The sequence below is a fragment of the Rhinolophus sinicus genome, linkage group LG07 (genome assembly GCF_036562045.2).
Source record: "Rhinolophus sinicus isolate RSC01 linkage group LG07, ASM3656204v1, whole genome shotgun sequence".
NCBI classification, from domain to species: domain Eukaryota; kingdom Metazoa; phylum Chordata; class Mammalia; order Chiroptera; family Rhinolophidae; genus Rhinolophus; species Rhinolophus sinicus.
In genome coordinates, this window is record NC_133757.1 from 84,627,912 (window position 1) to 84,649,985 (window position 22,074).

The window sequence follows — 22,074 nt, forward strand, 5'->3', positions numbered from 1 at the left end:
GTCAATGTTTTTAACAGTCAGTGTTAGCAGGTGGTGGTGGAGGGGGAACTATGTGTGCAGATGTCTGTGGTGTAAATACTGTTACGGTTGATTTCAAGCTACCCACAGTTTAACAACTGGTTCACAAAATTCCTGAAAGTTTAGCAATTGATTCTCCTGAGCTGCCATGAATTGGCTGTAGCACAGCACTGGGTAGAGGTATCTTTCTTCTAGAGGACTCGCTCTACCATAGTGACCCTTTCCCTGGCTTAGCTCTGAGGGGTGGTAGGATTATGGGACGTCAGATAGAACTCCTCCCCTCGGGATCCCCCTACCCTAACCATTGCCTTCCCCCAGATAAGGGTCTGGAGGTTTAAGGATACCTACCCTCCATTTAAAGGTGTACCTGGGATTTGTTTTAATGACAAGATGACAGACAGGAAATCAAGAATTTTAACATGATAGAAAGTGTGGTGACAAGACAGGAAGACGACTTGTCTTTGACAGTTTATTACAATTCCCAAGAGAAGGGGGCATACCATGCCACGAAGGGCCACACCAGGGAGCACCAGAATTGGTCAGAAGGATTTTTGTGGGAAGGAATGGGCGAAGCGGGGTAGGCAAGCTTAGCAAGTTTAGGATTGGCTAGTTTGAATAATTTCAATGCGCTCTAAGTTCTAGGGGTGGTCCCTAGTTGTTAACTGGTCCTGGGGTGATTTAGTGCAGAAGGAATATTGGTTTAGTATGGGAGACAGATAAAAGAGGCGGTTGAATCAATTGGTTTTCATTTTAAAGGTGAGCTCAAAAACAAGTTGTTTTCCATCTCTAGTTATTAGCCTAACATGGCCCTAAGATGTCAAAGCATCATAAAATATAGGAAATAAAAACATGATTAATTCTCCCTCCAATAAAGGTTAAGGACAATAGCTGACATTTATTGAGCATTTATTTTGTGTCAGGCACAGTGCTCAATCCTTCATGCATGACTCCTACCAGCAGCCCAATGAGGAAGGTACAGAGGAGGAAACTGAGGCACAGAGAAGTTAAGTTGCCCAAAGTTGCATAGCTATTAAAATAGCAGAGCTTGAATAATTTTATTCCACAATTTTGACCATTATGTGAAGTTGCCTTGTTTACATGTAATAGTGTCTGAAAGGAGGGCCCAGTATTTGTGCCCCATTAGGAACTAAAGACTAGACATATAAAAAATTTTTTAAAGCTTTATTGAGGTATAATTAACATAATAAACTGCACATATTTGAGTGACTTGATAACTTTTGACATGTATACACTCATGAAACCATCACCACAATCAAGATAACAAACATTGGGCGGCCGGTTGGTTCAGCGGTTAGAGTGCAGTGCTCATAACACCAAGGTCACCGGTTCGATTCCCACATGGGCCAGTGAGCTGCGCCCTCCACAACTGGATTGAATGACAATGACTTGATCTGGAGCTGAGCTGTGTCCCCTACAACTGGATTGAAAACAACAGCTTGACCTGGAGCTGATGGGTCCTGGAAAAACACACTGTTCCCCAATATTCTCCAATTAAAAAAAAAAAAAAGATAAACATTTCCATCATCTTTAAGTAACCGCAGTCAACCATGGTCTGAAAATACTCAGTTTCCCCAACCACCGACATTGTCACGGCTCAATGATCCAAGGTCACCCGATGCAGATGGTCTCCTTCTGACTTATCGTCAGAATGTCCCTAACACTACATCACAATGTGTATGTCATTTACCTGACTTCATCTCAGCCTGTGGGCACTGTGTCAGCTCTCATCGTCACTGTACAATAGAGAAATACCACATTCACATAACTTTTGTATTGTTAGAATTGTTCTATTTTATTAATTATTGTTGTTAACCTCTTCCTGTGCCTAATTTATAAATTAAACTTTATCATGGGTATGTATGTATAGGAAGAAATGCAGTATATATAGGGTCCTGTACTATATAAACTATATTCAGGCATCCACTAGGGGTCTTGGAACTTATCTCCTGTTGATAAGGGGGGGCTACCATATTCCAGCGTATGGCTACAGTACAATTTATTACCCATTCATAGATGATGAATATTTGTGTTTAAACATATGTCCTTTTTTTGTTAAAAATACTTTTTCCTGATGTGGAAAAGAATACAGGCTTGTACAGAATGTTAACATTACAGAAAGTGGACTGCTTTCTAATCCCAGGACCCAGAGGGAATCATTGTGAAACGTTTGGCATATAATCTAGAACTTGCTTGGTCTACTGTTGGGACTGGAGAAAATCAATGGCATCTCTTAATTTCCCTCCTGAGTTTGAAACCAGTCAAATCAGCTTCATGATGGAGAAAAGCAGGATTGGAGCATGTGGCTTCACTATGAGGCCCCAGGGGTCTTTCTGATTATTTCACCCCTGAATTTGCCAAATCTACTCATGCGTGGCACAGCTGGGCAACCACAGGCTCCTCTGGATGATCACTGCCAGGCCCCAGCCTGATCAAAATACCCTCTCTCTGGGGTCCAGCAGACTCCCAGAAAGAGAGAGAAATGGTGTGAACCAAGGAAGCTCAGTTCCTTTTTCCAAACCCACTAGTCAGATAAAAAGTATGTGGGTGTGTGTGCAGAGAGGTCAGGACTGTCCCTTCAGCTGAATTCAACCCTACTTGGACACAGAAGGCCAGAGGAATGGAGTTTCCTCCCTAACTCAGACTAAAGAAAGATTGCATACGTGTTTTGTGTGGGTTTCAGCCTACTGGGAGTGCCTAGGACTGCCTAGGGCATTCACCTGGGCCCCTGCAACTTGTGAGACCCACAGACATTTCCGTCACCAAGGCCAACGTGCCTCCTCCAGCCCTTGTGGTTCTTGTGCAATAACCAGCAGGAAACTTCAAAAAGACAAAGTTTATTACTCACAGATCCTGGAGGGTACACAGTATGCTGAGGGGCCACACTGTAAGGTCACAGGTAGAGAGAGAGAGAGAGAGAGAGAGAGAGAACCTGGGACTCTGCTTTTATTTGGGTCGAGGGTGGGGGCCTCAGGTTTCACAGGTTCACTCTTTCTTGATGAATTTAAAACCTAAAAGCAGGAATTAAGTCCTGAGAAGGGAAAAGCAGGGTTACTTAAGTGGCAGTTACCTAGGTTACCCAGGGCTTTCTAAAAGGGAAACAATGGGTGGGCAGCCTGGTTTCTATCTGGTTGTTTAGCTAGTAACTGTCATGAAGTTGGCAATGTTTATTTGAGATGGATGTCTTTGAAATGGATGCCTCAGCAATCAAAAGCTTAATGTCAGGCTCTACACTGCACCTCCTTATACACAAAGACATTCCCTGAGCTTTGCTAACTCCTCCCTGCAAAAAAATTTTTTTCTGCCTACCTTTTAGATGCTTGCAGAATCTTACGGTCAGAATGTTCTCCTTATTGCAATAGGCCTTTTCTCCCTCTTGCAATAATCTTTTTGAATGAAGTCGCTCTTTACCAATGTGCAGAATTATTTTTATTTGACTGTGGAAAACAGACAAAAAATCCTTGGAGTCGTTCTTGACTCCTTGCCCCCAAACTACACATCAGGTCCATCAGCAGATGCCCATCGACTCTACATTAATACCCAAGTCCCACTCCTTCCATCCTCACCTGATACCCTTGTCCAGCTATCTCCATCTTTCTAAATGCCCTCCCCGAGTCTATCTTTGCCTCCCTAGAGTCACACAAAAGACAAAGAGATCTTTTAAAAATATACATCAGATAATGTTGCTCCTGTAGCTCAAACACTTCATGGGCTCCCCATTGTACTCAGAGTCAAACCCAAAATTCTTACAGTTGATGATGCCCAGGTGATGATGTATAATCTAACTCTGGCTTCACTTCTCTGACTTCGCTTCCTTCTAGTCTCCATCCTGCCCAATTCACTTTAAACGTTTCAGACACTGGGTTTCTGCTGTTGGTTAAAGAGGCCAAACACTCTCCTGCCTCAGGGCCTTTGCACTTGATGTTCACTCTTTCCCCAGAAATCCAGACATTCCCTAAATTTCTTCAGTCTGATTGCTGGGGGTGAAATGTGACTCTGTGTCCAGATGACTCTGGGCCTTAGTATTCTCATCTGTCAAAGTGTCACTCCTCTCCTGCCATCTCCCCTTCACTCACTCCACCGCTGTGTCTTCCCCCAGCCCAAGCACTAGGCAGATGTTATAACCCAAAGGTACAGTGGGACGGGAAAACATTTTTTTTTAAATAGGAATTTTCTAATAGAAACGGAAGGTTTTGATTGGTTTCAAGGACAAGATAGAGATAGACTGTAATACCCGTGACTGCTTGAGATAGACTGTAATACCCGTGACCCCCAGCAGATGGAAGCACATCACTGGATTTACTGTAAATTATTGTGTCCTAACACAGGAATTGAGCAATTCTCAACATTTGTATACATCTTTACCCTTCAGAAGAGGGAAAGTGAAAGGAATATATATTTGTTGGGCATCTGTTATATCAGCTGGATGCTCTGATTTACATTTGTGATTTAAGTCAGAGCATGCATGACTCTCATCTTTCAGAACTCCCCCATAATAAATTTTGGGAAATGAAACGAAAAATTGAATGTATGTATATACCGAGGGTGCCAAAAAAATGTATACAAGATGACACTTTGGGCCACGTTGCTCAAGCAGTAGTTCATTGTAATCAGAAGTGTCTGGACGTTGATGGTAACCACTTTGAGCACCTCTTGTAATTCCAGAAGTCAAACGTGACTTGTATTCATCTTTTGTTACCGGTATATATTGAGTATTACAATTTTAATACAGTTTTCCTTTCTTAAAATGTGTCTTCATTTTTTTGGTACCCTTTGTATATGTAGTGTTCAGGAGTTAACCTAACTGAAAGATACAACCCACTGAAGAAGAAAATTAAAACTTTCTTCAAGAGCCGGAAGAAGGAATGGGATGAACTGGAGGTGTGATCCACTTTGTGGACTAGCAGATATCTTTGTATGCCTGGTGTTCTTTTGTATAGGGCCTCCTAGTCATAGAGGAAAAGAGCAAAAGAAGCTTTCATTGGGCATCCCAAGGACAGGTCCACTAGAAGCGAGGCCCCGCCTAAACCCCGCCTAAGCCCACCCTCACACCTGGCCCCACCTCTGGCTCCGCCCCCTGACTGTGGAGCCCGGTCTTAGACCTGCCCACCGAATCTGGTGGCTACTTTTTTTAAAAAATATAATCTTATTAGTTTCAGGTGCACAAGACAAAGCAATACTTAGACGTTTATCATTTATATCCCTCACACTGTGTGAACCCCCCGCCCCCCATCCACTATCCCTCTGACATCTCACAGAGCCATTACATTTCCACTGTCTCTATTCCTAATGCTGTACTCCGCTTCCTGTAACCATATACATACATATATATATATATATATATATATATATACACATACATACATATATATATAAAATTACAGTTGGCATTCATTATTGTTCAGCTTCAGGTGTACCGTGCAGAGATCAGGCATCTACATCATCCCTGAGGTGGTCTCCCAAATGGGACACATGTCCATCAGATACCCTACAAAATCTTTGCAACATTATCGATTACGTTCCCCAAATTAATTTTCAAAACCCCGTGGCCATCTTGTGGTTACTGACTATTTTCTAATCCCCTCACCTTCCCCCTTATCCCCACCCCCCCACGTCCCCTCTAGCAACCCTCAGTTTTTCCTCTATGTCTCCAAAACTGTTTCTGATTAGTTCATTCACTTAGTCTTTTCTTTAGATTCCGCATATAAGTGAGATCATATGGTATTTGTCTTTCTCTGTCTGACTTATTTCACTTAACATAATGTTCTCTAGGTCCATCCATGTTGTTGCAAATGGTAAGATTTCTTTCTTCTTTATGGCTGTGTCATACTCCATTGTGTAAATGTACCACAGTTTCTTAATCCAGTCATCTACCGATGGGCATTTCAGTTGTTTCCGTGTCGTGGCTATTGTGTATAGTGCTGCAATGAACATAGGAGTGCATAAAGATTTTTGAATTGGAGTTTTGGATTTCTCTGGATAGATACCTAGGAGTGGGATTGCTGGATATTAAGGTAGTTCCATTTTCAGATTTTTGAGATACCTCCATACTGTTTTCCGTAGTGGCTGCACCAATCTGCATTCCCACCAACAGTGCACAAGGGTTCCCTTTTCTCCACATCCATGCCAGCACTTGTTGTTTGTTGATTTATTGATGCTAGCCATCTTGTGGAGGCAGAGCCCACCACCAGGTGCCCAGAATGACCCTGACAATGCAGTTCTAGGTGGGCGGGCTATGGGGTGTGGTTGATAGTTTTTACAAGGTCAGTGCCGTTTCTGCTCTCCCCTGCGCAAAGGCCCACTGCAGGAGGTGGGCTTCTTCTCTGTGCACAGGTCACCTGGGTCTTAGGGCTCTTCTCTGTGTGCAGGGTGTGTGTGTGTGTGTGTGCAGAGGGTATGAGGTTTCTGAACTTCTGAAAGCCCAGAGCTGTCTCTGCAACCCACTGCTAACACCTGCGTGTGTCTGCATCTCTAATTTTTAGGCTGGAGCCACCTAAAAATGGTGGGATCTGGGTAGGTAGGTGCCTTTTTCTCCTTTGCCGGCTCAGCAGTGTCACACTCATTCCAACCCTCTTCCCTAGGTCACAGCTGTCACACCGGTTTTTCCAGTTCTTGAGGGCTGCCGTTCCTCTGTAATCTGACACTACTCCTTCCAATTCTTGGACCCGCTTAAAACTCGGGTAGGGCAGGGGCAAGGAGAGCTGTGGGAGAGTAGGGGGCGGGGCCCAGGCACAGTGCTTTTTCTCCTTTTTGCCTGACCATGAGAACCCAGTCGCGGGTCTCAGCTGAGGTCTCTGCCTTGAATGCTGGGCACTGCCGTCCTATATGCTGATCCTTGGCAGGACTGTGGGGCTCAGGGAGAGAACCCACAGCCTGGCTGCTGCGATCTCTGGTCTGCGTCCTGGGGCCCTGCGTCTCTACAACTCACGTCTCCTCACTTCCCCCTTCCCGATTTGCCCACCTCAGGTAATCCTCGTGCTTGTCTCTTAGCTATTCCATGTAATGAGCAGAGAATCCTTTGATGAATTATAGATATTCAATTTGTAGTTAACTTCCAGGGGAGAACTCAAGAAGCCCACCTCACACCACCATTTCTATGATTTTTGCAACTTCTTATGAATGTTAAACCATTTCAAAATAAAAGGTTACTAAAAAATTAAGAAGGAAAAAAACGACATAATAGCATATTAATATAGTCCTCCATGACACACTTCTGTTCACATATTTACGATTTATTTGTGTTGCATGTAGCTGTACTTTACTTAATTGCAGCGTATGTATCTTTTGTATGAATATATCACAACTTACTTATTCAGTCTCTAGTGGATGGACCTCTTTTGGTTGTTTGAAGCTTTTTTCAATTATGAATATGGTGCCATAAATATTCATGCACATCTCCCATTTCACCTACCATATTTCCCCACAAATAAAACTGAGCTGGACCATCAGCTCTAATGCGTCTTCTGAAGCAAAAATTAATATAAGACCTGGTATTATATTATATTAAAGACCCGGTCTTATATTATAGCAACATATGACCGGGTCTTATATTAATTTTTGCTCCAGAAGATGCATTAGAGCTGATGGTCCGGCGAGGTCTTATTTTCCGGGAAACACGGTATGTATGAGTTGCCTTAAAAATGAACTTGCTGGGTATAGAATCTGTATGTTCAAATTTGCTTGGGATTTTATGTTTAGAGTAGTTAAGAAACGTTATCTCATTGTTCTAATTTGTATTTTGCTGATTTCTATGATTTTTGCAAGTTCTTGCATGGGTATCTTTTTATATTTATTGGCCATTTTAAGTTTGGGAAATACCTATATATGTTTTTGCTGCTTTATATTATTGTCATTTTTGTATGATATTTAGGAGTTCGATATCTTTGATACAGTTTCTTTTTTTGCTTGTAAATGTCTCTCTCTATGGTGTCTTGATGGACCGAGATTCTGAATTTTAATTTAAGTCAAGTTTATTTGTGAATTTTTGTGTCTTGTTTGAGAAATCCTTCCCGAACTTCCAATAATCAATACGTTGGCTTCATTGTCTTATTCCCTTTTTTGATTTTGATGTTTGGTTTCACATTTAAATTCTCAATCAACCTGAAATTGATTTTTGTTTGTGACAGAGTATGACAAGTTTATTGATATGGTTTCAGATTCCACATTGAAACTAATCTTTAACAAATGACCCCTTGTTAATTTTGATGCAGTATCAAAGAAGACTATTCACAATTATCTGAAGAGGCTATAAAAATATGCCCCCCTTTTCCATTTGTGTATCTGTGTGAAGCTGAATTTATTCACATAACTTCAATCAAAACAATATAACACATCTTTTGGCTACTGTGAATAATGCTGCAATGAACATAGGGGTATATATATCTCTAGGGATAAATGTTTTCAGATTTTTTTGGGTAGATACCCAGAAGAGAGATTCTTGGATCATATGGTAATTCTAGTCTGAATTTTTTGAGAAACCTCCATACTGGTTTCCATAGCGGCTGCACCAATCTGCATTCCCACCAACAGTGTATGAGGGTTGCTTCTCCACAGCCTCTCCAACACTTGTTATTTCTGTCTTATTGATAGTAGCCATTCTAACAGGTATGAGGTGGTATCTTATTGTGGTTTTGATTTGCATTTCCCTAATAGTAAAGTTGAGCATCTTTTCATGTATCTGTGGGCCATTTATATATCTTCTTGGGAAAAGTGTCTGTTTAAGTTCTCTGCCCATTTTTCAATTGGATTGTTTGGGTTTTTGTTGTTGAGTTATATGAGTTCTTTATAGAAAATGTACATATACACAATGGAATACTACTCAGCCATAAAAAGGATGAAATATTGCCATTTGAGGCAACATGGATGAATCTTAAGAGTATTATGCTAATTGAAATAAGTCAGATGGAAAAGGACAAGAACTATATGATTTTATTTATATGTGGGATATAAAACAAAAAGCAACAAGTGAACAAACAAAACAAATTCCTAGACACAGACAAGAGTATTGTGGTTACCAGCAGGGAGGGGGGTTGGTGGAGTAAATAACAATGATTTTTTTAAAAAAAACTCAGTTTTAACATCACTATTGAAGTTTAACACTGTTTATAAAAAGCTCTGAGAGGAGACATTTTACACAAATGAGAGAAACTTACTTCAGAAAAATGGATAAAGAGATGAAGACAAGACTGTACCAAAAATCAACTGAAACAATCTTTAAATAAATAAAATCCATAAGTAAAGTATAAGAACATAAAAATACAAAAGTTTTTTTCTATTACTTAGTATAATCAGTTGGATATGTTAAAAATACCAGAAGAAACAAAATTTCATATGTTGATAAAATTAGACCTGACAATTAAAAAAAATATTTTCAGAAGCAATTAGGGAAGCGTATATTAAAGTAATACGGAGACACTAGTTTCCTCCCATCAGGTTGGCAAATATTTTTATGGTTCAATAACAGGCAAATATTTGGGAAAACTGATACTTTATTACAGATAGGATTGAGTATAAATGATAATCACTTTGGAGGATAATTAGATGTTTTTATAAAAATAAAAATCATACCAAGTGGCCTAGCAGTTCCTCTCTTTGTATCTAGGCTAGAATCACATATACCACAAGTACTACAAAGATCTCTCTATCTCTCTTTATCTATCATATTAGTTAAGGTAATGCTAGCTGCTGTCACAGATAAGACCTGAAGTCCAGTGATAGCAGTAAAGGTGGCGATATGGGATGACTCGTAAATACATTTTGTGTATTCTTTATATATTCTGAAGGTAGAATGACAAGATTTTGTGGTAGATTTCACGTGGTCTATGAGAAAAAGAAAAGAATGATGACACCAAGAATTTTGGCTTGAGCAACTGCAGTAACGGAATTCTCATTTATGGAAATGGAGCAAGACTGAACAGGAGCAAATGTTGGGGGAAATCATGACTTAGTCTAAGGTATCTCAAAATTAACATGACCATCACACACAGTAGTGGAGATGTCAAGTAGGCATTTTAGGTACATGCCCAGGATTGAAGAGTACCCAAATTAATAATACTAGAATTTAAAATTTTTATTTTGGGGGTGGCTGGATGGATCAGTTGGTTAGAGTGTGAGCTCTGAACAACAAGGTTGCTGGTTTGATTCCCACATGGGATGGTGGGCTGCACCCCCTGCAACTAAAGACTGAAAACGGCGACTGGACTTGGAGCTGGGCTGATGGGCCCTGCAAAAACACACTGTTTCCCAAAATTCCCCAATAAAATTAAAAAAATATTTATTTCGAAATAATTTTAGACTCACTAGAAATTGCAAAATTAGTACACCCATCTTCCCTTAATGATAACATCTTTCATAACCATGCCACAAATGATCAAAACCAAAAAGTTGACATTGGCACAATGTTGTTAAACTACAGACCTTACTCAGATTTCAATAGTAAAATAATTTTTATTTAATAATTCTGTTAAAGAATTCATTTAATTGATGGTACAGGGCCAAAATAATTTCCATTTAATCAGAACAAGTCAAGATTTCCCATATATTCCATGCTTAGTTAACACTGTTTTGTAGATTCTAGTGTCTAGAACTAATTTATATAAATACTGGAAAAGAAGAGACAATATTATCTATATATTTAGTTATGGTTTTATGTATAGGCAGAAAAGATTCCATTTTAAAACTATTAATATTAATTTTCTCAGGTACACTAGGCACAAGACAACACACATACCCACACCCACACTCTACCCTCACCCATACACACAAGCTTCATGTAGAAATAGAAATGGGGAAAACTTCCATTCTCAATAGGTAGAACATGTTTTTAAAAAGTAGAAATAAATATAGCAAGAAAGGGACAAGATATAAACAAAGAAATCAAAAGTAACATAACAAGAATTTTAGTAGTTGCATTGTATTTGTTCACATGAATAAGTTATATTTTAACCAATGCTCTGTCATTAGGATTTGTTTCCAATCTTTCTTGCTGTTGTTGCAGTACTTTAGTGAATATCATTATAATGATATCTTTTACACCTGTATTGTATTTTTTTCATAAGATACACACCTAAAAGTGGCATTGCTGAGCTAAAGATATTTGCATTTTAGAATTTTCTTATTAGAATTGTCAAATATACCTTCCAAAATAGCAGTTTATATTTCAACTAGAAGTATAAAAACTGGTAATAACAAACCCTAGCATGATTGCATGTAAAAAATATCTTGAAACAAACAAAAATGGAAACACAACATACCGAAACTTAGGAGATACAGCAAAAGCAGAATTTTATAGCAATAAATGCCAGTAATAAGAAAGAAGATCTCAAATCAATCACTTAAGTTTATACCTCAAGGTACTAGAAAAAGAATAAACTAAGCGCAAAGTTAGCAGAAGGAAGAAGATAAAAATCAGAGCAGAAATAAATGAAATAGAGAATAGGAAAACAATAGAAACGATCAGTGAAACTATGAGTTAGTTTCTTTTTTTCTGAAAAGATAAACAAAATTGACAAACCTTTAGCTAGACTTCCCAAGAAAAAGAGACAGGATTCAAATAAATAAAATTCTAAATGAAAGAGGAGACATTACAACTGATGTCACAAAACTACAAAGGATGAAAAGAAATTAATTTGAACAACTATATGCCAATAAGTTGGACAGTCCAGAAGAAAAGTTTAAATTCTTAGAAACATACAAAGTACCAAGACTGAATCATGAAGCAATAGCAATTCTGAACAGATCAATAATTAATAAGCAGTTTGAATCAGTAATCAAAAACCTCCCAACAAAGAAAAGCTCAGAATCAGATGGCTTCACAGGTGCATTGTACCAAACGTTTAAAGAAGAATTAACACCAGACCTTCTCAAACTCTCAAAAATTGAAGAGGAGGGAACACTTCCAAATTCATACTATGAGGCTAACATTATCCTGATACCAAAGTCAAACAACACATAGGTCAAAGTGCAAATGCACCAGCAGGCAATAGTGTCTTCCGGGCCTCCCTGCCATCTAGGGAATCCAGTTAGTAGGCCAAGAGCAGTCCAGTGGCATCTCTTTCTCATTTGGGGCCAAGCAATGCTGCTCACTGTCCCAGTTGTTTTCATCATATTACCTTGGGTGAGGTATGGTGAAGCCAGATGCAGAGCAAGAGAGAAACCCGAGTCTTACACTTCTGTTATATTCACAGTTCTTGGGGGGAAAGCACAGATTCCGTGCAGCGCCACCTAGGGGAAGCACGGGTGTTGGTCATAAAGCGGAGGAAGGGAGCGGAACTGTGCGCAAGCACCATTATTTGGTTTCCGTAGGAATGGATAAGGCACAGTAACCAGGCTTAGGATGGACCAGCTATATATGAAAGTGGTTCCTCCACAAAATTCATGTTCAGTGTGACTGTTAGAGATTATGGTTCGGGGCTATCTAAAGTCTCGAGATGTTTTTGGGTGAGGCAGGGTTTACTTGGAAACAACTAACAGTTAGTGGCCTTTTTGTAGCTATGAAAGCATCAATTTGCAGGAATTAAAAGTATGGTTAAAACATACTGGCATGAGGATAGACATAGAGACCAATGCAATAGAGTTGAGACGTCAGAATATACCCACACACCTATAGTGAATGGATTTTTGACAAGGGTGCCAAGTCCATTCAATGGGGAAAAAATAATCTGTTCAACAGACGGTGCTAGGACAACTGGATTTTCACGTGCAAAAGAATGAAATTGGATGTCTCCTTCATACAATATACAAAAATTAACTCAAAATGGATAAAAACCTAAATGTAAGAGCTAGTACTATAATACTCTTAGAAGAAAATATAGGGGAAAACCTTCATGACATTGGACTCAGCAGTAGTTTCTTGTCTATGATAAAAAAATCACAGGCAACAAAATAAGATAAACTGAACCTCATGAAAATTACAAACTTTAGTGCATCACAGGACAATAGCAAGAGAGTGAAAAGACAACCCACAGAATGGGAGAAATATTTGCAAATCATATATCTGATAAGGGATTAATATCCAGGATATTTTTTTGAATTAAAATTTATTGGGGTGACAATGCTTAGTAAAATTACACAGGTTTCAAATGTACAATTCTGTAATACATCACCTATATATCACATTGTGTGCTCACCACCCAGAGTCAGTTCTTCCATCACCATATATTTGACCCCATTTACCCTTATCTACCACCTCCCTCCCCCCTTACCCTCTGGTAACCACTAAACTATTGTCTGTGTCTATGAGTTTTTGTTTCTTTGTCTTATTCCCTTGTTGCTTTCAGTTTTATATCCCACGTATCAGTATAATCATACGGTTCTTGACTCTCTAAGGAACCCTCAGAACTCAGCAAAAAATAATAACCCAATTCACAAATGAGAGAAAGACTTCAAGACAGTTGGCATTTCTTCAAAGAAGGTATATAGATGGCCAATAAGCACATGACAAGGTGTTCAACATCACTAATCATTAGGGAAATGCAAACAAAAACTACAACGAGATGCCACTTCACACCTTTTAGGATGGCTGTTATCCAAAAGACAGAGAATAACACATGCTGGTGAGGATGTGAAGAAATTGGAATCCTTTGTACATTGCTGGTGAGAATGTGAAATGGTGTGACTACTGTGGAAAACTGTATGGAAATTCCTCAAATAATTAAGCAGAGAATGAGCATATAATCCAGCAATTCCACTTCTGGGTATATATATCTAAAAGAACTGAAGGTAGGCACTCCAATAAATATTTGCACACCAATGTTCACAGCAGCATTATTTAGAGTAGCCCACAAATACCAAACTCAAAATTCTATACATTGAATTGTTTTAAACATAGCCTAGACAAGGAGATTTTCAGCCATTTAGAGCCTATTTGCTTTGCATACCCCACGAAATTATACCCAACATCTGCTAGTCAGAGATAAGATAAATCCTGGGGCTGTAAAGACCCCAAGCTGCTGCTGCCCTTCAGCTGTCTCACCCAGAGACACCTCCTGACCGCAGGATCCTGAGCAACATCACCTGGAGACACGGGGCCTCTGTGATCGCCTTCTCCTTCTGGAGTAGGAGTTTGCCTTGTCCCGTTCTGAGTAGCAGCTTTCATGCCATAGCTTCTGTATTTTCTCATACTATGAGGGAGTTTCCCCACATGCGAACTTGTCAAAGTGCTTCCCAAATGAAACTTTTGTATGCTGCTGCCACCTCATGGTCATATCTTTTCCCTTAATTAGTCCCGGAATCTCTTGATTACCCTACATATGTGTATGGGTTCTCCTCATCTCCCCAACATTTAGACACATAATCCATTTGGAAATTGTTTTTGTGAGTGATGTGAGATATATACGCAATTTTATCTTTTCCCAGATGGCTAATCAGTTTGTTGTTTTAGCACCTTTCATTAAAGGTAAAGAAATCCCAACTCTTCCGTTGGCACCCTCCATTTTTGCCCCAGTGATCTGAATTACCACCTTTATGAAGTAAATTTCCATATGTTCTTGGATCTATTTTTAGACATTCCATTTTATTCCATTTATCTGTTTTCTGTTCATATGCCAATACCAATTTTAATTACAGTGGCTTTACGGTATATTTTAATGTCTCATCACTTTTGTTTTTCAGTGTTTTCTTGGGCACCATCAGATGTTATTAAGGTATTGTGGGGACAGAGCCAGTAGTGCTGTTTCCAGGCTCTCACCCTCATGTGGAAAGGTGCTCACTCTGGTAGTAAATGGCCATCAACTGTGATAGGATGGCCATCAGCTCTGGCTAGTTGGCCGTCAGCTGTAACCAGTGAGCCATTGGCTACTAATAGAACTGCCGTGGCTACACTAGCAGCAAATGGGGGCTAGCAAGAAGATGGTGGCTGAGCTAGCAAGAGCGGATTGCAGTTAGCATGGCGGATTGCAGCTAGTGAGGGGAGTCGGTCAGTTGGCAGAAAAGTGGACAGCAGGTCTCATGTCATGTGAATCCAGCCTCCAGTGAGACTATAGTGGTGTGACTCCCCTACCTATGGCTCCGTGGGTGTTCCTTTTTGGCCTCACCATATCCTGCGTTCTTATGTGGGGAGCGGGACCAGAGACCCTGTGTGACTCCCTGCATGACAGGTATCTTAAGATGTTTTTAAGAACATTATGTATTCTCCCATAAAAAAGTTAGTATCAATTTGCTTAACTTGATTTAAAAAAGCTTGCTGGCATTTTTATTAGAATTATGTTACATTTTAAATTTACGTGGGGGAGAATAGATATCTTTATGATGTTTACAGAAGAACAAGGGAGATTTTTTTTCTTCTGTTAAAGCCTATTTTGTGTTTTTCAAGAGTATTTTAGGGGTGGCCGGTTAGCTATTTGATTAGAGTGTGGTGCTCTTAACAACAAGGTTGCCAGTTTAATCCTGACACCGGCCACTGTGAACTGCGCTCTCCACAACTAGATTGAAACAACTATGTGACTTGGAGCTGAAGGGTCCTGGAAAAACACACTTAAATAATAAATAAAAGTTAAAAAAAATAAAGTATTTTAAAGTTAGTGTAGGTTTTATATATTTATTGGGCAGTTTAATGCAAAGTATCTTTTTCTTGCTATTATATGTGAGGTTTTCTCTACCATTATATCACCTTACTGGTTATTGGTTTGGTAGATGAAAGCTGTCGATTTCTAGATGGCAATTTCATATCCTGATAGCATAGCAAATTCTTTTATTGTTTATATTAATTTTATCGATTCTCTAGGGCTTTCCATGTATATTTCACTTTTTTTGGGGGGCAATTTTTATGTTTCTAATTAATTTCTCTTATATAATTGCATTAGCTAATACCACTGGTACACACACAGACAGACACACATACATGTATGTATACACACACACACACACACACACACACAAGTAGATATAGACAATCATGTTAAGATTCACCAGTTTCTATTTTCTCAAGTGCTTATATTAATAATGGGTGTTGAATTTTGTCAAAAGCTTTGTCAGCATCTATGGATATAATTATATGATTTATCTTTTTAGACAAATGTATTTATGTGGTGTATTTAGTGGATTTACTAACAACTGAATCAAACTTGCATTCTAGAGTAAATTCCACTTGGCAAAGTTTATTATTTTCTTAATGTGGTTTCGTGGGCTGTTTGCTAATTTTAACATAGTTCATTTGAATCAATATTCATAAGTAACTTTCTATTTTTTTGTATCCTATCAGGTTTTATATGAATGTTATGGTTGCTTCATAATAGGAATTAGGAAGTGTTTGTTCATTCTCATTGCTCTGAAACAATTATGGAGTACTGGAACCATCTGAACTTTGAAGTTTTGGTATAATTCCCCTATCTAAAACTTCTGGGCTGACATTTACAGTACACTGATGCTGGACAAATGTGCCAAAAGAAATTCTATGGGGGGAACAAATAAGTTTTTCAACAATTGGGGCTGGGACAACTGGATATCCACATACAAAATTATGAAGTTGGATGCTTACCTCACCATATGCAAAAATTAAGTCAAAATGGATCAAGGAACTAAATGTAATAGCATAAAGTATAAATCTCTTAAAAGAAAACATAATGCTAAATCTTTAGTGACCTTGGATTTGGCAATGGTTTCTTAAATGTGACACCAAAAGTGTAAGCAACCAAAGAAAAAACAGACAAGTTGGAATTTACCAAAATTCAAAATGTTTGTGCTTCAGAGGAACATATAAAGAAGTAAACAGACAATCTATTGAATGGGAGAAAATATTTGGAAATTCTATATCTGATAAGGGAATGGAATCTAGAATGTATAAATAATTCTTAGAATTCAATAATAAAATGATAAACACCACAATTAAAACATAATCAAAGGATCAGAATAGGCATTTCTCCAAATAAGATATACAAATGACCAATAAGCACATGAAAAAATGCTCAATGCCATTAGTCTTTGGGGAAATTAAAATCAAAACTATTAATACAATGAAATACCACTTTACACCAACTAGGTTTGTGTAATAATAATGCTTTATAAAGTACGCTATAGTAATGTTTTTTAAAAAAGACAATAGTGTTGGCAAAGATGGGGAGAACCTTCATACACTGCAGGTGACATTGTAAAATGGTGCAGCCATTTTGGAAAATAATCTGGCAGTTCCTCTAAAGATGAAACATAGTGTTACAATATGACCCAGCAATTCCACACCTAGACACACACATAACCAAGAGAAATGAAAACATGTCCATTCATAAACTTGTACATAAATATTTCATAGCATTATTCACAATGGCTAAAATGTGGAAACAACCCAAATGACCATCAACTGATAGGAATATTATTTATCAATTAAAAGGAATAAAACACTGATTCACACTACAACATAGATGAACCTTGAAAACTTTATGCTACATGAAATAGTCGCAGAAGGCCACATAGTATTCTTTTTTCTTTAATTTATATGAAATGGTTAGAATAGACAAATCTATAGAAACAATATATAGATAATGGCTGCTTAGGATTTGGGATTAGATGGGGAGTTGGGCATAACAAAATTGTTCTAAAATTGATGGTGGTGATGTTTCACAACTCTGCAAGTATAGTAAGAACCACTGAATGTACACTTTAAATGGGTGCATTGTATGGCATGTAAATTGTATCTCAACAAGGCTATTATGCGGAAAACACACACACCCAAAACCAAAACCAACCAATCTGGGTTTGATGCTTTTTTTGTAGTGTAAATTCTTATATAACTTTTTATATCTTGATTTGCATTGGTATTCTATTTCAAGGTTTTCTGAGCTTGGATTTACTTTTTATTATTCTCTAGTTTTTATTAGTAAGTGTTTAGTATGTGAATTTCCCTCTGATCACTGCTTAAAAGGTATTCCATATTATTTATTTATAATAGCCAAAAAAGTGGAAACAACCCAATGTCCATCAATGGATGAATGGATAAATGGTGATATAGCTATATTATGGAATATTATTCAGTAATAAAGAGATGAAGAAGCGATATATGCTATTAACACTGATGAACCTTTAAAACATGTAAATGAAAGAAGCCAGATGCCAAGACCACATATTGTAAGATTCCACTTATATGAACTTCGGGGACTAGGCAAATCCATAAAGACAAAAAGTAGATTAGTAGTTGCCTTAGTTTGGGGGATGAGGTGGGGAATTATGGCTGAGGGGGTACTGGGTTTCTTTCTGTGATAATAAAAATGCACTAAAATTGATTGTGGTGATGGATGCACAACTGTGTAAATATACTAAAAGCCACCAAACGGTACACTTTAAATAGGTTAATTGTATGCTATGAGAAATATATCTCAAACAAAACTAAGGGTTCAAAGACAGAACTGAATGAATATGGGGGACAGACCATTTTATAGACTAGTAGGCTTATCTTTGCAAATATATGCACATCGTTGCATAGTACTGAAGAAACAAGGAGAAAGGCCTGTTGAGAACCATTAACGAACTTGTTGATGCCAGTACACTAAGCCGTAGATCTGACTCTGCCAGGAAGCACGCACTCCTGGGACAGGAGTCCGCATCTGTTCCGCTTCTAACGGAGTCCTCTGCGCTCCGGCCAGGCACTGCCCATCAAGACTGGTCCATACGGGGAGCCTGTTCTGGATTCAGGTCCTACCGCGCCCCCTGGCGTCGACAAGAAGCGACCCGCTGTCCCACGAGTCCCGCCCGGGCCTTCCCGCTTCCCGATCCCGAACTCCTGAGGCCCCGCCCCTTACGCTGAAGGCGATGGGCAACGGAAGCGGAAGTGCTGGCAAGTTTTTGTCTCATTTCGCGCTTTTCCCTCCGTCCCAGGTGGGTTTTCTCACCTGTTGGTGTCGGGGCTCCGCGCTTAGTCCCCGCGGCGCCGGCTGTCCCTGAATCCGGGCGCCCCCCCTGAGTGCCCCGCGCCCAGACTGCCCGCTCCCGCCGCGCAGCTCCGGACCGTGACTCAGTCTCCGGTGGAGGCAGGGCGTTTTCTCCATCAGCTGTGCACCTCTCTTCAAAAGCTGCCACAGCAAACTGTGTCTTTTTTTCAGAAGGAAAAGCATTTACGCTGTTCTGAGAAACGGCCCAGCGTCCTCTTTCCCTCCGGTGCGTTGTGGTGAGCGCTGGGCAGAAATGATCTGGCTGTGGGCGTCGGTTACTGAAGTTGGTGATATTTAGGTGCTACCTTGTTGTCCATTGACCATTTGTTAATACTCTGCATTAGCTCCTGTATCTCTCTCCGTGTGTATATAAACTCTTTGAGAGTAAGGGAGATTGAAATGTTACAGAAACGATATTTGACCTTTAATAACTTGGTTAATTGCCTCACATGTAACAGCAAAGTTATGAAATAACTCATACAGATTAACACCCCCAAAGGAAAACTCAATAGAAAAATGAGCAAGAGGTTTGGGTAGGCTCTTCAATAAGGAAACTATATAAATGGACAGCAAATACGTGAATCGGTGCTTAATATCATCAGCAACCAGGGCAGTACAAATTGAAACCACAGTGTGGTAGTACTGTACACACTGAATGGTTAAAAGTAAAACTAAAAAGGTGACAGTGCAAGTGTTGGCCAAGATGTGCATACACGAAACACATTTTTAAAGAGTATCAACTAAATATGACCTGCTGGTAACACACCAGTAAGGCATGCACATGTGCACCAATTAAACCTAAAGACTACTTAAAGCATCATTATTTGGAATATCCCCAAACTGACAATAACCCCAAGTGGATCAAAAGAAGAATGGATGAATTGCGGCATGTATTTCCTGTGGCATACTCTTCAGCAAATAGAAGGACCAAACGTAGATAGATGCAATAATTTGGATGAATCTCACAAACATATTTTGAATAACAGAAACCAGACGTAAAAGAATGCATGATGGTTGATACTGTTTCTTTAAAATTCAAAAATCGGCAGGATAGCCTAGATGGTGGTTGTGATTGGGAGGATTGAGGTAGTGATTTGGAAGAGAAAGAATATGTCTGAGATGGAGGATATGGATATGTTCTGTTTCTTGACCTGATTGGTGCTTACCTGAGCCTGATCATTTCTTAATAGTTCGCTGAGATTTTTATTCATGATTGCCTCCCTTATTGTATGGATGCTGTAATTCAACAAAAGAAGTTCAAGAAATGAAACTAAGGGTACTACCTCATAAGGTTGAGTGAGAGGTACAGAAGTAGAATAAAATGTACTGAAAGGCTGAGTAAAAATAAAATCAGTACTAAATGGAAAAGTAGAACTGATCAATAATATGAAAAGGTGAAAAGATTAAAAATATTTACAATAGTCTTTGTTGTTAACTGTGAGATAATGTAAGTTCAACATAAAACAATGACATGATCCAGGTCCTGTGGAAGAGGCTAACACTAGAAATGTATTTTGAGTTTTTTCTAAAACGCTGATACTCAAGTTTGTGAGTCAAAATTGGAACACTCATTTTTTAAGTAAGTGAGGTATTAATTATCAAGCTCCCCTGAATTGTTCATTTCCCTAGTTTATCTTATCCCTAACCACTCTTGTCTGTGTATCAAGATTATATTTGTGTATGTGTGGTACTCATACTTTAGTGGGATTGATTCTTTATACTGCTCGTCAACTGATACCAATTATTTGTTTATTATGTGCATTGCCCAGTTGAGCTGTGAGATCCCTAAGAACTATTCCCTCTTCAGTGCCTAGTGTTGGGCCTGGCATGAGGAAGGCCCTTAGTAAGTATTTGCTGAGTGAGTGGAGAAATAAGAGACTGAGGGAGGCAACGATCCCAAGTCCAGTCAAGCTCCAGCAGGGAGTACTCAGGGAGACTTCTGATTTCATAAAACCTTTTGTACTTCTCTCCGTTATGCCTAGCAGAGGGTCGGGACTGAATTCTGGTCACGTCAGGAATATCGACAACCACAGGAGATCAGACTCTTGGCACACTAACTGTGTGTAGTGCTGGCTCACTCTTCCAACTGGTGAGTTTGGGTCAGTTACTAATCCTCTGTGAACCTTCGTTTTCTCAGTTATTATATGGCAGTATTAACACCCAACCTGGAGAGTTGTTAGGACAACTAGAGGAATTTATATATGTAGAACTACTTAGCAGGTGCTCCATAAATGGCAATTGTTATTCATATTTGTGTGGTACGTAGTATTAGACAGTTTTTAATGGCTGTCACATGTTTCATCTGCAGAGAGATGGCTAAAGAGTGATGTTTGAAAATTGAGAAAAAATGTCTGTTGCTTAATGTTTGACACTGTGAACCAGTTACCTGGACACTCTAGTATATGAAGAGGAGTCGAGATCAACCTCTTACTTTAAATTCGAAAGCTTCTCTGAAGCAATCTGCTGACTAAGAAGTGGAATGTTCTGGGAAATCTCAGTCAGAGTCACAGTATGCCTGCCGTTGATCTGACTCATGTGTGTGGTAAGTCCTTTTTGATTCTTCTCAAATCATCTACTGTGTATAGTTCCTTCACACGTGTGTTTGTGGTGTGTCATGTGCATGATGTGGAACAGCTGATAGGCATGTAATTGTTGGAATCGAATTGGCTTTGACGTCCGTACCATTCTTCTCTCCGAGGTCATCTTTCTTGGGATCCTTTCTGTCTTGATGAGAGGAAAATCGAGGAGGCAAAGATGGTGGCTGGGTTACTGATGGATTCTTCTCAGGCGAGTAGAAAGTTGACCTTTCTTCAAAATGTCATGCTTGTTTCTATTAAGACCCATGTCCCCAAGCTTAAAGCAATTATGACCCTGTTTAGGGAATGAGTCCTGGTGAATTTCCCCAGGATCCATGCTATCTCAGTATACAGCTGTATACAGGGATTACACTGGAAATGATTCTTTTATCTCAGTCTTTACTAATTCTTTCTGATCCTCAGTTATGCATGTTGGCTAATTGTTTTACACAGTATGACGGATCTTATGGAAGGAAATGAAGGTACCTAATCTTATGGAGTTCCTGTGTCACTGGAAATAATTCTTTTGTTATTAGGTTTTACAAAGTGCTGCATTGTGTTCAGTGCTAACCACAGCCCATGATAAAGTTATGGTAAGATAAGTTCAG

At 39.1% G+C, this 22,074-nt stretch overlaps 1 protein-coding gene across 6 annotated transcripts in view; it reads left to right on the plus strand.

Moving 5' to 3' along the window:
- The window catches only part of ZNF846 (zinc finger protein 846), a 38,779-nt gene that overhangs the window by 12,206 nt on the left and 4,499 nt on the right, over positions 1-22,074 (plus strand). For 3 of the 6 annotated variants that reach the window (XM_074338212.1, XM_019744813.2, XM_074338216.1), the window contains exons 3-4: positions 21,199-21,432; positions 21,589-21,677. In XM_074338212.1, coding sequence (XP_074194313.1) covers positions 21,402-21,432; positions 21,589-21,677 — 120 coding nt within the window. In that variant the 5' untranslated portion in view covers positions 21,199-21,401. Of the gene's footprint in view, positions 1-14,767; positions 19,117-20,872; positions 20,980-21,198; positions 21,433-21,588; positions 21,678-22,074 lie in introns of those variants that run through there. The other 3 variants (XM_074338215.1, XM_074338214.1, XM_074338213.1) reach the window with 3 other exon arrangements.